The sequence below is a fragment of the Colletotrichum jinshuiense genome, chromosome 4 (assembly GCF_051148585.1).
Source record: "Colletotrichum jinshuiense chromosome 4, complete sequence".
NCBI lineage: Eukaryota > Fungi > Ascomycota > Sordariomycetes > Glomerellales > Glomerellaceae > Colletotrichum > Colletotrichum jinshuiense.
In genome coordinates, this window is record NC_139311.1 from 3,959,360 (window position 1) to 3,975,173 (window position 15,814).

At 54.0% G+C, this 15,814-nt stretch overlaps 3 protein-coding genes across 3 annotated transcripts; 2 read left to right on the forward strand and 1 right to left on the reverse strand.

Moving 5' to 3' along the window:
- Positions 1–108: 108 nt before the first annotated feature.
- EsH8_IV_000984 (triglyceride lipase ATG15) lies at positions 109–1,995 on the forward strand (the record flags this gene model as incomplete). The annotated part of the gene is made up of 1 exon (XM_083265874.1): positions 109–1,995. The coding sequence occupies one exon, from the start codon at positions 109–111 to the stop codon at positions 1,993–1,995; it is 1,887 nt and encodes a 628-aa protein (XP_083124769.1).
- A 702-nt stretch (positions 1,996–2,697) lies between these two features.
- EsH8_IV_000985 (YL1 nuclear protein-domain-containing protein) lies at positions 2,698–4,998 on the forward strand (the record flags this gene model as incomplete). The annotated part of the gene is made up of 1 exon (XM_083265875.1): positions 2,698–4,998. One exon carries the CDS (start codon positions 2,698–2,700, stop codon positions 4,996–4,998), a length of 2,301 nt encoding a protein of 766 aa, XP_083124770.1.
- Positions 4,999–7,853: 2,855 nt separating this feature from the next.
- On the reverse strand, positions 7,854–9,951 carry EsH8_IV_000986 (uncharacterized protein; the record flags this gene model as incomplete). The annotated part of the gene is made up of 3 exons (XM_083265876.1): positions 7,854–8,948; positions 9,002–9,212; positions 9,917–9,951. 3 exons carry the CDS (start codon positions 9,949–9,951, stop codon positions 7,854–7,856), a joined length of 1,341 nt encoding a protein of 446 aa, XP_083124771.1.
- Positions 9,952–15,814: the final 5,863 nt, after the last annotated feature.

Here is a 15,814-nt window from a genome sequence, read left to right on the forward strand (position 1 = left end):
TTCCGGCTGCTGTCTCTCAAGGACGCAAACCCGCCAACACCCACATTCTCGTCAGCATTTCCTTGACTGTGCTGCTATTATTCTTCATCTTCTCTGCAGTGGATTAAAATGAGACTGAAACTAGGGAGACGGGGCGAATGCACCTCTGCTGGCAGAGTTACGGCCCAGCTGCTCTTATCGTTTCTCGCTGTATCGCCAACACTGGCATCCGTTGGGGAGGCGTCACACAACGAAGAGGCAGTCTTCCTGCCTGGACCACTGCTGCCGCCCAGCACCCAACAGCCTGCCTCAGCCGAACACCTCTTCACACTACGACATATTTTCCATCATGGCACTTACCGGCATCCTCAGTTGCATCGAAAGAAGGATGTCCGCCACGCTGACGACGCCGATACCCAGGTCTGGTTGGCGGAGGAGGATGGGTTCAAGAAGGAGAAGGTGATGCCTCTCCAAGTTCGAAGTACACCACTGAAGATAGAGCGTCTGGTCGACCGGCGACCGTCTGTCGTTGACCCTATGGTTACCGAAGCCCGGCACCGCGGCTACGTCAACATCATGTCTCCGTCGGACTGGACCACCGACGAGGTCCCAGGCCCCAACATCACCGACAAGGCTACTGTTCTGAGCCTTGCGCTCATGGCCGCGAACGCATATGTCGAAGAGGAGGGCCAGGCAGACTGGGAAGAGGTCGGCGGCCCATATAACAGAAGCGCGGACTTTGGATGGGAGACCGACGGGTTGCGCGGACACATTTGGGCGGATGCGACGAACTCGACCGTAGTTATTGGGCTGAAGGGCACGTCCCCAGCCGTTTTCGACGGCGATGGGACCACAACAAACGACAAGATCAACGACAACCTATTCTTCAGCTGCTGCTGTGCTCAGCAAGGACAGTGGACCTGGCACCAAGTATGTGATTGCGCCACATCCACCTATTCGTGCAACAACACATGCGTCGTACAAGCAATTAAGGATGAGCACCGATACTACACTGCAGCCAAGGAACTGTACTCCAATGTCACGGAGATCTTCCCCGACGCGAACATCTGGCTGTCTGGTCACTCACTAGGTGGCGCTGTCAGTTCTCTCTTGGGCCTGACTTACGGCCTTCCCGTTGTCACGTTTGAAGCTGTCCCGGAGGCGCTTGCTGCCGGCAGACTGGGTCTTCCAGTCCCCCCCGGTTCGGATCAGATGGTTCACCAGGCTCGTCAGAACACTGGTGCTTTCCACTTCGGCCACACAGCAGACCCCATCTATATTGGCACCTGCAACGGGGCCACGGCGACATGTTCCTTTGCTGGATATGCGATGGAATCGTCTTGCCACTCCGGGGCCGAATGTGTTTACGACGTTGTGGCTGACAAGGGATGGAGGGTTGGAATCGGAACTCACAAGATTCGGTCTGTGATTCACGATGTTATCATGAAATATGATGACGTGCCAGAATGCAAGAGCACGCCTGAATGTCGTGATTGCGCCAACTGGAAGATGTATGAAAGTAACGGCACAGAGACGACAACAACATCTAGGTCCTCGACAACATCGAAGACGCGTACTCGTACAGCGACCTGCCAAACACCTGGCTGGTGGGGTTGCTTGGATGAGACGACGACAACCCCAGTCACGACGACAACTACTACGTCGACCACGTCGACCTGCAAGACGCCCGGATGGTTCGGTTGCAAGGATAAGACCACAACATCTACCACTACAACCACGTCTTCCGTTAAGACGACCAGTGCAACATCTACGACGACCTGCTTGACCCCAGGACGGTTCTGGGGATGCCAGGACGCAGTCTCTACCACATCCGCACTTCCCCTTTCGACCACATCTCACCAAATTACAGCCGCACCTACCGCCACTTCTACGACAGCGCCCACAAAGGCGCCTCCATCAGATCCTTACTGCCGCAGGAGACACTGGTATGGATGGTGCAAAGAATGGAGTCAGGATACTGATCAAGGTACTGATAGTTGGAGTGAGGAGATGTAAGGTTAAACAGGTGCATTAAATGCATACTGGCCTCTTTATTTTATTTTTTATCGGGAAGGGGCAAGGATATTGGAGCATCACATCGTCTTAGAGGCAAACGGCGTTCAGTCATGGAGTACATACATAGCAGCTGGCTACGCCGGCCTTGAATCAATAACTATAGCCTGGAAGGTTACTAGATTTCTACTTAGAGCCAGATCATTTCGCACTCAAACCCCGGCCACTTCGCTAAACGACGAGACCCATAATCCGCTTAGGATCACGCGTAAATCTGGCGGCTAGTAAAATAAAATAAAAATCACATGCTTTACTTCCTATCGATAGTCATTGGCTTGCACTTCAAGATGCGACGGCTCCCGTCCCGTTATGCGGAGTTGAAGCTCCCCCTCAAGCCCCACTAAGAATTCGGGGCCGCTTGCCGTAACTTGCCAGCTCCCGATTCGCCGTGCGCCTGACGGGAGTCCCCTTGGAAAGACGAATGGTCAGACGTCACAAGTGCCTGTGACGGCCGCCACCTTGCTAGATTTTTTTTTGTGCCTGAGCTACGACGCGTCTTACGCCTGCATTTTTATCGACATCGATCATCTCCCAACAAAAAACTTCAGGTTAAATCTACGAGGCGGCTTTCCACGTCGCACCATTCATTTCGCGACAGAAATGGACTAAGCAGCGTATCCGACTCCTTCGATTCCGACCGACGCGATGGCTGCGACTGCAAACGATGCCAAACCTTCATCACGCGATGAGTCTTCGGACTCTGGAAGTGGCAGCGACAGCGAAAATGATACCCCAGCAACGGTTGAATGGCTTGCCACCGGCCGAGAAAAGCGAGCCACCGCCGGCAACCGCATGAAGTCGATGCTCGCCAACGAAGAACCGGACTCGGACCTCGAATTGCTGTTTGCCGAAGACGATAACGACGAAGGCTTCACCGATGTCGATGATGGCGGCTCCGACGTGCACATGGATTCGTCCTCTGACGACGAAGACGAGCAGAACCGTGGAGATGATTTGGAGGGAGAGAAGGAGCTTGAGAAGCAGGCCAAGGAGAAGAAGGCTGCTTCGCGAAAGCGCAAGGCCGAAGAAGCTATCCCAGCCAAATTCAGAAAGAAGGTCCGCATCGACCAAACCGTTGCACCAGCGCCACGACCTAAGAAGAAGTCAGAACGGACGAGCTGGCTCCCCACCCCATCCGATATGCCCATCCGTGCCTCACTTCGGCAAACTACGATGCTCAGCAAGGAGCAGTTACATCAGCAGATGAAAGAGCGCGAGGCGAAGCGGTTGAAACAGCTGGCTGTAATGGAGAAAAAGGCCAAGAAGCTCGAGGCGATGAAGAAGCCACCAATGACACAAGCTGAACGATTGGCCGAGGCGGCCATTATCGAGAAGCGAAACGCGAAGTCACTAAACAGATGGGAGGTGGCCGAAAAGGTGCGCGAGGAGGAGCGGCTTGCTAAACTTGCGGCGCTGAACAACCGGACACTCAAAGGACCTGTGGTTACCTATTGGAGCGGATTGGGCGAGTGGGAGCACCACTTGAAGCACGTGGGCAGGGTCGCGGAAGAGGAGAAGGCCCCACGTAAGAAGAGGGAGAAGAAGGATAAGGGTGACAAGTCAAAAGGCAAGGAGAAGGACGAGAAAGAGCCCAAGAAGGACGATGGTTCAGCAGCTGTTACGGCTCCGGCAACGGTGCCTCCTTCGTCAGCAACACCAGATGGCCAGGCCGAGTCGAAAAAGGAAACTCCGTCATCTCCTTCAGCATCAACGGATATTGGCCCACCCAACTCTGAGAATGGTACCCTCAGACCATCATCGCCATCAACAACGCCAGCAGAGGCGGCGCCGGTAGTGAAGACAGAGGATCGGCCTCTTACCATGGCAGCACCTTCAATCCCGCCACCACCAATAACCTCACTGGCACCACCGAGACCTGAAGACAAACCCAGGTTGATGGCACCACCAGCATTACCTCCGCCCCCGTCACTTAGCTCATCGCCCATGGCTCCTCCACCAATACCTCCTCCTCCAAAGGCACCAGCGCCTGTGCTAGCAGCCCCAGTACTTGCCCCGCCAGTTCTCGCTCCACCTCTGGGCGGCATTCATCTTGCCCAGCACACGACGCAGCCCAAGTCGAACGTTCTCGCACCGCCAAATACCTCCCAACATAAGTCTCCGCTCTCCATGCCCGCTCCACCTCCTCCTGCAACCGCCAGGCCACCAACTCTACCACTAGCACCACTTCCACCAATTCAACCTCCCGCTCCGCCCAAGCCCACACCAGCCGCAGTGGCTCCATCCCCTCCACCGCCTGTGCCGGCAGCACCTACCGCGCCGGTAGAGCCGCCGCCGAGTGAAGTTGCGCGCAATGCATTCATCCTCCGCAACTTTGACGAGACTCTCATACGCGACAAGACGGTCCAGAGCCAGATTCTTTTTGGACGGCGGATGGACCGCCTCGCGAAGCCAGCGCCTCGCCCCGTGTGTGTTATCACAGCCCATCCAGCCCGATACCGTGACCCCGGGACGGGCCTACCTTATTTCAACGCCTACGCCTACCGTGAGATCCAGCGTCTCCGCCGCGGAGAATACAAGTGGAGCAGTCTTCTTGGGGCATGGGTCGGAAGTTGCACTTATGCTGCCCGCGGTGTGCCGGAGAGGTTCTTGAAAGGGGGCAAACCCAAAGAGCCAAAGGAGAAGGAGAGTGAGAAGGAGGAGAAGGAAATGGACAAGGAGACCGCCAATCCTACCAACGGAGAGGTTGCCGACAAGAAAGAACCTGAAGTAGACAAGGCTACACCTATCGTTCAGGAGGGAGAGAAAGAAAAACAGATGCCGAATATGGACAGTACGACGGTGCCTACACCGTCACCGTTAGCACTGCCGCAGCCGAAGCCGCCGCAGCCGCCGGGCGAAGCTCAGACCCCAGACCAGGGACCAAAACCGGCAGACGCCGAGCCTGCCCTGCAACCAGCTACCGCACCGGTCGTAACTCCCGTCTGAGTAAGGGTACCGGTAGACTTTACGGGACGTCTGTCCGAGCAGTTGAGAGGTCCACAAGAGAGAAGCGGTTTGGAAGATATCAGACGCTTACGCCCTGAACATTATCTTTAGGCTCCGACCGATCAGATCGGAACGAGTGGTTGACACAGGCACACTGGGGTTTAAGGTGGGAAAGTCAAAAGGCATCGGTGCATAGGAGGTCTGCTGTTAGGCTCTGTTGGCCTGGCGTTACAATGAACCGCCGTCTTGGCTGTAATTATGTATTATATGTGATAATACCTCAGGGCGCATTCTGTGGATGTTTCCCCTGAAATCTCGGGGATGCTCCGAGCAATACAAAAACTGCTTCACTCTCGGCCCCGTCCATCCCTTGATCACACCCGCGACTCGTTGAAGAACGCACCAACACACGAATGAGCTCAATGCGATGCGTCCCATGGTAACAGTGCGGCCTGCAAAGCTCGACAGTACTCCGTGGGACAATATCCCGAGGAAAGTGAAAAGAAAACAAGCTTTCTTCCCCCCCGGTCCTGAGATGATATTGAGGTGTCAAGGGGTTCGGGACCCGTTAGAGGGCTGGAGGGCATGAAAAACGTTGAATAAGAATTTGTCTGGATGTTGGAGGTGTGGAACTTACTTTCCGTTTATTATGTTGGTCAGGTCTCACAGGTTGGGACGTTTCTTCGGTCCAGGCACACACACAGAGGTACACGCTCTCTGTCTCCCCTCCCCCCCTGTTCCTTGGGAAGTCTAAAATGAGTCTCAACTTACTCGTGTTTAATGCTTTGAGGCGGCGTGCATTGTCATGAGTGAAAGGAAAATGACGACGTCGCCAAACCACAACGCCCATGTTGCGGAACACACGCACACGTGAACCTGCGTAGCAGCGAGGGTCAGTGGCACACACACACGCGCGCACACACACGCCTACTAGTTACACTCTTTTTTTTTTAAGCTTCTCTTCCAAGGCAGCATCCACACGTAGATATTCTGCTTCTCGTCCATGTTGCTTCCCACCGGCAGATCTTGAAATCCCCAATAAGCTCTCGTGTTCGATATCGGGTTCCCGTCTACCCGTTCAACTCTACTCGCTCTGTCGTCTGAGCTACGCGACTGTCCAGACGCGTCCGCCCAACACATCTCCCTCCACCCGTCTCGGGATCATCGGATGGATGTAAGGGGTTCATAGAATGATAGAACAGCAAACATAGACATCGAGATTTCGAAGCCTCCATCTCCTTCCCATTCGTCGGTTTTCCCGCAGAAATTGCCCGTCTTGGCACGAAGAGACAGGAGGCACAACGGAGACGGGATGAGTAGGAGTTCCCAACGGCAAAAAGCCATCTGGGGTAGGGTGTTTGACCCCGTAAAACGGCCGAAATGCTTGCTGCCCTCCATCTCATCTCTATTCCTCGCTTTTGAGCAAATGCGATCCCTCGCAGCTTTCCCTTCGGAATTCAAGCGCTTCACCCGCCCTCCCCGGCCATCCCTTTAGCCGTCCGTCCGTCCAAACGCCACATCATCGTCACAAGAGACAATGAGCTCATTTTGCCATCCGAAAGAGCACACAGCTTGCGACTGGCGGGCTTTGGAGAAGACACAAGAAATGGCGGAGGGGAAGAGGAGGGGCAACAGAGTCATTATCATCAGTCCAAACCCTACCACACCCACACCCACTCTATCCCCCTTGTCGTCGAAGATGATTAAGAGGAACAGGACAGCGAATATACTGAGGGAAGAAAAAAAGGAGCGGGGAAAAAGAAAGGAGAGACAGTTGAGGAGTCTGATAGACATGGCGACACCAGCAAACCCATAAGCACCCCTTTGCAATAATACATCCTCTCACATCCTTTGCCCTTGAACAAGACAGAAATTTTGGCAACCAAACCTGCTTATTAGCTAACGAGGAGGTGTTGGGGGGGGGGGTCCCTTCTTTTTTTTTTTTTTAAAAAAAAACCACTTTAAAAAGCTTGGCCTGCAAGTCGTCCAGTGAAGAAGGGGGTGGGGGAGAGGCTGTGGTTATTGGGTCTTTCAATCATCTGCAGGCTAAGCTTCTTTGACGGGTTTGAGGCCGTACAACCATACCACGCGGTTTCTCTGACATGCGCTCTCATGTTCACATGTGGTTGCTCGTTAAGTTGCGTGTTCGGCAATAGTACCCAGTTTGGCTTCTCTGAAACCTCGTGTGGATAGAGGCTCACTCCATCATAAGAAAATACCCCCTATTGAAAAGGCCTTAGAAAGGACGAACGTTGCTGGCTGGAGGTTTATCAGTTGACAATTAACAACTAGGTGTGGTTAGGACACATGTCAATATCTCACGGCAGACGTTAGTTTGATCCTTTTGAGTCATTGCAGATGTTTCATTTCAGCATCTAAATAAACTGTACATCGTTACAAATGACACCGCCATGTAACCACCCCTCTCGTACAATCAGACCAGCATGTCCAAGTCTGCTACACCAAACCATGGTGACCCGATCCAAATTTGCGCCAAATCATGGTAGCTTTTCCTGTCGTCTTGAGTTCATTGTCCCCAAGTCGCTAAAACATGTCCACTCCAAAAGCGCCGCTGGCGTAAATGCCAAATGCGGGAGTGGTAAAAGGGGAAATGACATGGGTATATTCCGTCCAGAACTCCGTTCAAAAATCCTTTTTCGTTGTGTGTGACTATTTCCTCTAGTCACAAGTGTTACCCAGCCTGCAACCTCTAGGGCGAGGGCGGCTAATGCAATGCTGTGTTTCTATAATCTGTAGTATGACTCCGTCTATGTGACCCTGCATTTGCTAGGGTTCCATTATGTACGGCGGTAATTATGAATCATTCGTATAAGTGACATCTTGACGAATGACGTCTAGATGCCCTTGCCCCGGATGATGTCGACCATCCAGCCCATCTCGTTGACCAAGTCGTCGAGCCCATTGTCGATGGGAGCAGCAACGACGGTCTGGACACGAGGATGGGGCTTGGTACCATGGGCTCGGGGCAAGCTGTAATTCTGCTCCAGGGATGGCTTCCTTGTGCTGGGTAGCGACAAGGGCTGGACGTAGTTGGTAACGCTCTCATTTGAGTAGCGATCTTCTTCGGTAGAATCGTAAAATGAGGGGGTCTCATCCTCGGGGGTGACAACGGACGAGGCAACACTCGAATCCGATGAGAAGGAAAAGCGGGAAGCGGAGGGTGTGTTCTCTAGCTCCTTGATTGGCAGAGGAGGAAGAGGCGAATACTTCTTCTCGCGGGTGAGAACCCTGGTGGGATTGACAGTGGTCATGCTGCTATCAGAATGGCAGCGTTTAAATGGTGGAGGTGACAGGCTAGTTGTGTAGGGGCTGATATCTGAGAGAGCCGAATTGGCAAAGTTTTCGTCGTCGTCGTTCTCTTCAGCAATGTCATCGGGGATGACAACAGTGGGACGCCCGTACGGGCTTGCAGTTGCGCCAGAGAAGGGATTATCATCGGAAAGGAACCGCCGTAGAGACTCCGGAGAAAGGTCACGAGTCCGGCTGCCATCGGAAGATGCCATGCTTCTGCTATCGTCCAGGTTCGAAAAAGGAGAAAGAGGACGATCCTCCTCTTCGTACTGTCGACCCCGCTCGCTGGGACGACTTATTGATGGCTTCCTGTTGAAAATCCGGCGCCATGATGGCGGGGGCGATGTTGATTCAGATCGCGAAATCGCTCTGTGCGGTTGTACGTTGGGCGCAGACCCAAGCCGTTGAATTTGACCACCGGGGACAGGTGGTGGGGGCCGGGGAGTGACAAACTTGTCCTCGGGGTTCATGGTCTTGTACTCTCCGTGACGCAGCGAGCCCAGCGACGCACTTCGCTTGCGTTCCGCCATCTCATAAGGAACCTCCATAGTGTTGACCGTCTGGCCAGGGAGGAATGGGCATTGGGTAGTTGTTGGCAGTGCAGGATTGTGAGTCTCCTGAATACCATCAAGCTCATACTGAACTGTCATTAGTGGCCCGGATTGCCAAGCAATACAGCTCAATCACTCACATAGTAATAGTAAGTGTGTCCCATCTTCAGTCCACCATTGCGTTTCGTGTCCCTCGCAGCAAAGTCGTCGTCCAGAACTATGTCTTTGAATGTGTGGCATCCGCGCCACTGGCCGCGATCTCGTCGAATGTCTCGTTCCATGATGTACGGCGTGGAGAAGTTGTCCCAGGATCCAACCAAGTGTACTGATCTTATTGCTGGATGCGTTTGACTATATAGCCATGCGGGTTAGCAAAATGAACCGGGGCCCAGCGAGTTATATATATAATCATTAGGACATGCAAGAAGTTGTAAGCGGCGATGTGAGGCCAAGACATCAGCCACTAAGCCTACGCCGATCATCAGACCTGCTCCCCTGCCCTCTCCCATAAGCGGTAAGGGTGCCGACCGAGACCGCCGACGAATTTTGGCTTTAGGAAGCGTTTGACGGAGACTTCGGAAGGCTGCCGTTGGGCTTTGGTGATGGTGGGTGGAAGGGGAGGAACGGGCGCAACCTAGGGCCGGGGAGGCAGGCCTAGCACACGCCCGATATAAACTTTTCCATCCGACATTGTTCGAAACATGAGCCCAAGCAGACGGGTACAACACAGCCAAACAAACTTCGGCGCCGATCCCCGAATGCCCTCCCCGAACCTTTGGGATAATCGAAGACACGTACAGAATGTTAAACAAGGGGGAGGCAGCGAACTTTCGCGCCGCCTGGTGTATGCAGCCGTTGAAGTGCCGGGCAGAACCAAGGTGTAAGAGGTGATGGGACGAGGGGTTACTGCCCACACATACAATTATGCGACTTCGAACGGAGATGTGTTGATCGGACCGGGTTGGAGCGAAAGCGACACCAGAGTTTCGACCAGCGAATAGGAAAGAAAAACGAGTGCGACTTAAACAAATGACCAGTAGGTCCAAAAGACTCACAGCATGAAGGTAAAAAGCGTCGTGGTAGGGTCCATGACTGAAAAACAGGATGGGCAGAAGCCCGAGAGAAATAGGGTCGCGGGGTGTATGTCTCAATTAATGATGGAATGGGTGTCCCGCAGTGCTGCCTTTGCTGTTGGCGCAATGGGAGGCTTGGTGCTGCACGTCGGGCCAACTGGCGCGGTGTAAGTCGACTTGGCCAGCGTTGGTTGGGATACCACAGTCCAATTCGATATCAATGAAACGCCAGGAGCAGTCCCATTCTGTCGGAATAGACGCGGAGCAGCACCGGATTGAGAACGGGCAAGGCAGATTTGTAATTGAAGGATGGGCTTGCCGGCCAATGGACGGGGCGGGATGGGCGTGGAAGCGCCGTGACGGCCGTCTGGATGGGTGAGGACGATCGTTGACTGGTGAGCGCTTAGAGAAACAAGCGGGCGGAAACTGTGCACGCAGAGGAAATACGGCTACTCAGGTACGGTTCTGGGTTTGGAAACAGGCAGGGTAACGGAGGAATTGAGGTTGCGCAGATGCGTGTTAGAGGTTGAGATGTAAGCTAGGTACCTCGTCGCGTGCAGCGTAGGTTGGTTGGCTGTCGATCATGTACGTCGGAGTGCGAGCTGAGGGTGTCGAAGGGAAGTTTCTTCAAGTCGACGTCTAATAAACATGAACCTCGGACGGAACTGGGGAACGTCTCGAGAGTGAGGGCCTTGGACGGAGCTGGCTCCAGGATGCTGTAAGCTGAAGCAGTAGCGCGAGTGAGAGAATAATTAGAGAGTCGCAGCAGAAGGTCCCTGGCGGCGCAGTAGGAGCCAGTGGAGGGTGAAGGCGAAACCAGGGTCTCCCGGGGTATTTGAATGACCTCGTCGAGCAGCAACAAAAGCAAGGCAGAACAAGAAGTGGGTGGATTCGATGCCGGTCCTTTCCTCGATCTGGCGGCGGGAGGAGCGCTTTGAGCCCGCAAGCCCCGCCTCTGGCAATTCCGCAAGACCCGTGAGACCCGGTTTGGGAGGCGTCAATGGCGAAGGGAAGCAGCATTAAGTGAGCCAAATTTGGGACAAATGGGGGCGATTCGGAGGCTTTGGCCAAATGGCTTGTGGCTTCGAGCTGGCACAGGATCAAGAGGAGAGCCCTGGGCTTGGGCGGCGCCAACCTTTCCTGACGCAGGGTGGCAGTAAAGACTGCAGTACGGATAGTGTACACTAGAGCCAGAGGGCCAACTCCAGAACGAGCCTAGGCCCCAGTTCATGCAGCGCGCTAATATGGCCAGGGCTAGCGAAGCCTCGTCAGGCCATGTGGGCTGTCCTCGTTCGAGGTTGAGTGCCGGGTGCAGGAACAGGGGCGTGCTACCGTGCGGGAGGATCTATTGGGCGAGATTCTTAGATTAAGGTCCGTACATCCAAGGTACCGCGACGTGGGGATTGGCTAAGAGGGAATAAGGTGACAGGGGACTTTGGTAATGTTGGCGTCGGTGCCGTCTCAGAAATCATAAACAGGCAACGGCAGCGGTTGGTTGATGGACGGGGCAGCTTCTTTCTTTCACGGCAAGAGACGAATGCTTTGAGACGGAGATTGGCTATGGCTCGCGCTGTTTGTTGGCGGGGAGGGGGGCAGGAAACAAAAAGAATGCACACGGGATGGGATGAGGACTAAGTCGCGAAGAGAGAAAAAGAAAAATAAAGAAACCATGGCCAGATTGGAACGGCTCTGGTGGCAATGGATCCGAGCCCTGCGTTCCGCACTTGCAGCTGGCTGCAGAGAGACCGTCAGAGCGAGCAAATTGTGCCTTTACATGGACTGTATTCTGGCCGTACTTGGCCTCAGTTTCGCGACTGTCTTCCCCTTTTAGAAAGCACGACCATCCCTCGCAAGAGTGAGAGGCGAACCTAAGATGATGCACCTCGCTGGCACTTAAGGGGGGAAAGGGGGAGCCTTGGGAAGGACCTTCCTGAGACGTACCGTCATTGTCGGGATAGAGGCAGGCACTGAGCAAGTACAGAGAGCATGGCCGCGACGATGTTTCGGGTCCTGGTTTTCGTGTATTCCTTCCTTCCTGCCTTCATTCCTATCCTTCCTCCCTCTCCCCTCTGCCCCCCCTCTCCTCTCTCCGACCACCACTTACACTTCCCTGACATCGCTCAGCCGGCGAACCGTAGCAGCCCAGAACGAATCAATCTCTGACCCTTGTCACGCCGAAGCAGCCCCACGCCGAACTCCGGCCAAGGTGCAGAAGAAGGCATTTTCCACGGCGAGACTGCCCACCTTGTCAGATTTCATCTTGTACGTCTCAACCTGCGTTGCCTGACCATGCCAAACGACACCGGTATACAGTATACGCAGACAGGCCTTAAGCAAGGTACGGGAAGGAGTAGCATCGAGGATGATCAAACACAACATCGTCGTCATCAGTCACGACATGCCCAGCCGGACTGTAATTGATGACCGCGTACTCCGTATACAGCTGGGATATAATCTGTGCTTTGGCATGTCTACAGCTACAGGCAGTGCCTCGTTTCAGCGTCAGTGCTTCCCGTCCCCAGACGTACACTACATGGGACGACGAGCCCGCTCTTCTCCCCTATGAAGTACCATCATATACCTTGCACCTCGCACTCCTCACGAAATGCGTCACCGGATACACACAAACACGGCGTGCTTACCGTTGTGAGACCCCCGCGACATACGTGAAAAAAGCAAGCATCGTTCTTAGTCTCGTACCTCACATGATGCGCTCCACCCCTGCCCGGGAGGCTGACGGTCCTTGCTCAGTATCATCCTCAACCGCCATGTTCTGGTCACCAGATGTTGATCTGGTACAAACCTCATTCTGCTTCGTCGACTCGGCCGCCTCAGCCAAGCAAGGCCTGAGAGGACCGAGTCAAGATCCAAGATGACATAACCCTCGGTCGGCCCCCTCATTCCTACCTACCAGTCCTTGGAAGGACAAAGACATTGTCCGCTGTCCCAATGCCAGGTGTCATTCGGCGCCATACATCGACTGCCGTTCGTTGGAATTTGCAAACCACGGTCTCGACCGCCGATGTCTCACACTCGCACGCGTACTGACAATTAGCATCCTGCAAGTTGTTGCCGACGGCCTGCTGGTGTCCCCGGCTCATGTCGCTTCCGCCGCCTACGAACCACCGACGGACGTTGCTGCTATCAACTCTCCGCCATATAGACGCATCGAGAACCGCCAATTCAGAGCGGACATGCGCCGACCTGAAGTCCGTCGACGGGACATTAGCATTAGTGGGCATGATCACCATCGCCTCGGACCGGATCTTGACAGGCGTACAGGCCACCTGCTGCGGTATCTCCGCTGTGGAGGGAGAGCTGCAGCCACATGGGCGCACTTGCGCAAGGCACCAGGTGCAGAACCTTGCTTTCTTTGTGTGGTGTTGTGCATAACACCCTATCACACCTCTAGTCCCAGAATAAACGTCGACGCATCTTCTTGGCCTTGCCTGCATTAGCACCGCATGGCTTTACAGTCGATAACTTCTGCCACAGCTCTAGAGGCACCTTAGTATCAATGACACGACAGCATTGAGTCGACATTGAGTCGACATTGAGCCTGGAATCCGGTCGCTGCCGGGAGGATGGTGTTAATAGCAACGGTTACATGCCAAGACAACAGCTTACTCGCTAATAACCGCAGGCTGAGTCGGCTCCCCTGACCTGCGACCGACTTACTTGACTGCTTCTGTGTTGTATCCGCAATACCTAATTGACATTTCGAGGCGTTGCCTGCTTGCGTCTTGGCGCGGGCGTTAGGCTCCGAATGTTGGCTGGGGGTATGCCCAGAGCAATCCTTTCTATCCTTTGCGATACTTGATGCTTCTCGTATAAGCCGGCTGCCGTACATGACTCCGAAGGCCGTATGCTTTTTCTTGCTGCCCATTTCAAGCTCAAGACCTTGTCACCACCGCCTCCGAGACTGCCGCCGACCGTCTGACTGTTACTTCGGCGATAGCTCAAACAGACATGACGGCTGCTCGATTATGCTCGTGCCACACCTGCGACGGCATCTTCTCGAGCCCATCGTCCTGGTCTCAGAGCTTAACTTTAATCTCGAACAGAAGGATGCAGATTGTCGGTGTTAGGATATAGAATACTCGGCCGGCGGTATACGTTCTAGTTCCGTTTCTGCCTGTAAAGTTTGCCACCTGCAGTCCTTAGTCGATGGTCACGGTCAAATCGAAACCCGTCGCAACTCGACTCGGCAGCCGGCTCGTTTTGCAATTCCTCACTGGGCGAGCATCAGGCGCTAGTGCCTGGAACCATCAATATGTTTGCCGTGTTCCGACGGCTCGGGTTCATCCTCTCAACGCCTCAGAAAACATGTTTGTCACGTCTGTATTTCGTCTCTACTAGTATCTTATCCAAGCTCTCCCCGGTCCTACCAAAGATGTTGTGATAGCTGGAGTCCCAAATAATCCTCCTTGGAAGAGCAGAGTGCACCAAGACAAATTTGGGGGTGATTGGCCGCCAGGTGCCGACAGCTCATGGACTGCTGTTGCAACCCAACCCTCGGAAATTCACAACCATCGCCACATTGTAATGAACCCCTGTCTGTGACCAATTTCCCCGCTCTCATGAATTGCGGTTGCTGGTGCTTCTAGGTACTTCGCCAATCGACTTCACCAGCTCTCGCTTCTAATCGCCAGAGTGCGAAACCATTGAGCGCGAAGAAATTGTACATAGTAACCAACGGTGCGGTGCCAAGGAACCATACGGTACTTATTCGGGAGATGATACCCAAGCTGCGTCCAACATACGATACCTCGAATCACATGCCCTTAGCCAATGGTCCCTTTGAACAATAGCAGGCTTGCAGGCCTAGGTGATGAAACCGTCCTGATTCTCAGGCTGGCGACGAAGATCAATGTCACCAATTCCGAAGATCGATGGTCTTCACCCGCAGTAAATGCCCCTGTCTCCCCGAGACCTGCGTCCCCGAGCCTGTCAAAATTACAAGTCGATTATTGGGGGCGCAAAACACTCCAGTGCTCCCCCTGCTTTCTTTTCACAATCCGTCGCTGGAGAGCACGGGGGCCGTCGTGGCCATGACGCGCCGCCCGACGCGCACAAACGTGATATTCGTTTCTTGGGAGCTTCATCTAGTGCTGCGTCGCACGGCCGGGGGGCCACAATCACACCGCGCCGCCAGCCAACGGCTCTTGTGCGCGCCCGAGATTGCACTGGCTGCGCAGCGCTTCTCATGTCTCCTCCCGCCCCCCTTGGTGCTTCGGGTCCTGTTTAATGATTTTCAAAACGCTCGCACGACCCAAATCCCCAGTGCAGATTGAGGAAAACAAAAATAAAACCACCAAATATATCGTCGGGTGGTCCCGCTCCCAGGGAGCGCGGCTGCCGCCGATGACTTCATCGGCGACTGGGTAGCAGCAAACGCCGTGCGATGACAGCGCCTGACAGATCATGTCCCAAGCGTTCGGACGGCCGAGAACCTCTTCGGAAGTTACAAGTCCCCATCTCCGAATGCCAACCTCTCGATCCTTTCCCCCTCCCCCCTCCCCCTTTTTTTTCCTGTGGCGATGCGGCGCCAACATCAAATCCGATCGCCGTCGCGGGCGTAAAAGCAGTAGCAGTCCACATTGGCAAAAAAAAAAAAAAAAAAAAAAAAAAAGGAACGTCGCCCGGCGGGGATATCAGGTGTGCAAGCGAAACCGCAGCAGCAGTGCAGGAAATTATTATTGTCCATTAATTTGATGTAGTGTAGGCGGGTTGAGTGAGATGATTCCTACGCCCTCCCAAAATTCGTGTGCACGTTCCGCAAGATAAAATAATGAAAAAAATGGTAAAATAAAAGCCGACGCCTTCCAAAAGAGAATAAAACATCTCAAAAAAGTAATAAAAAAAGGGGATGCAGCGCAT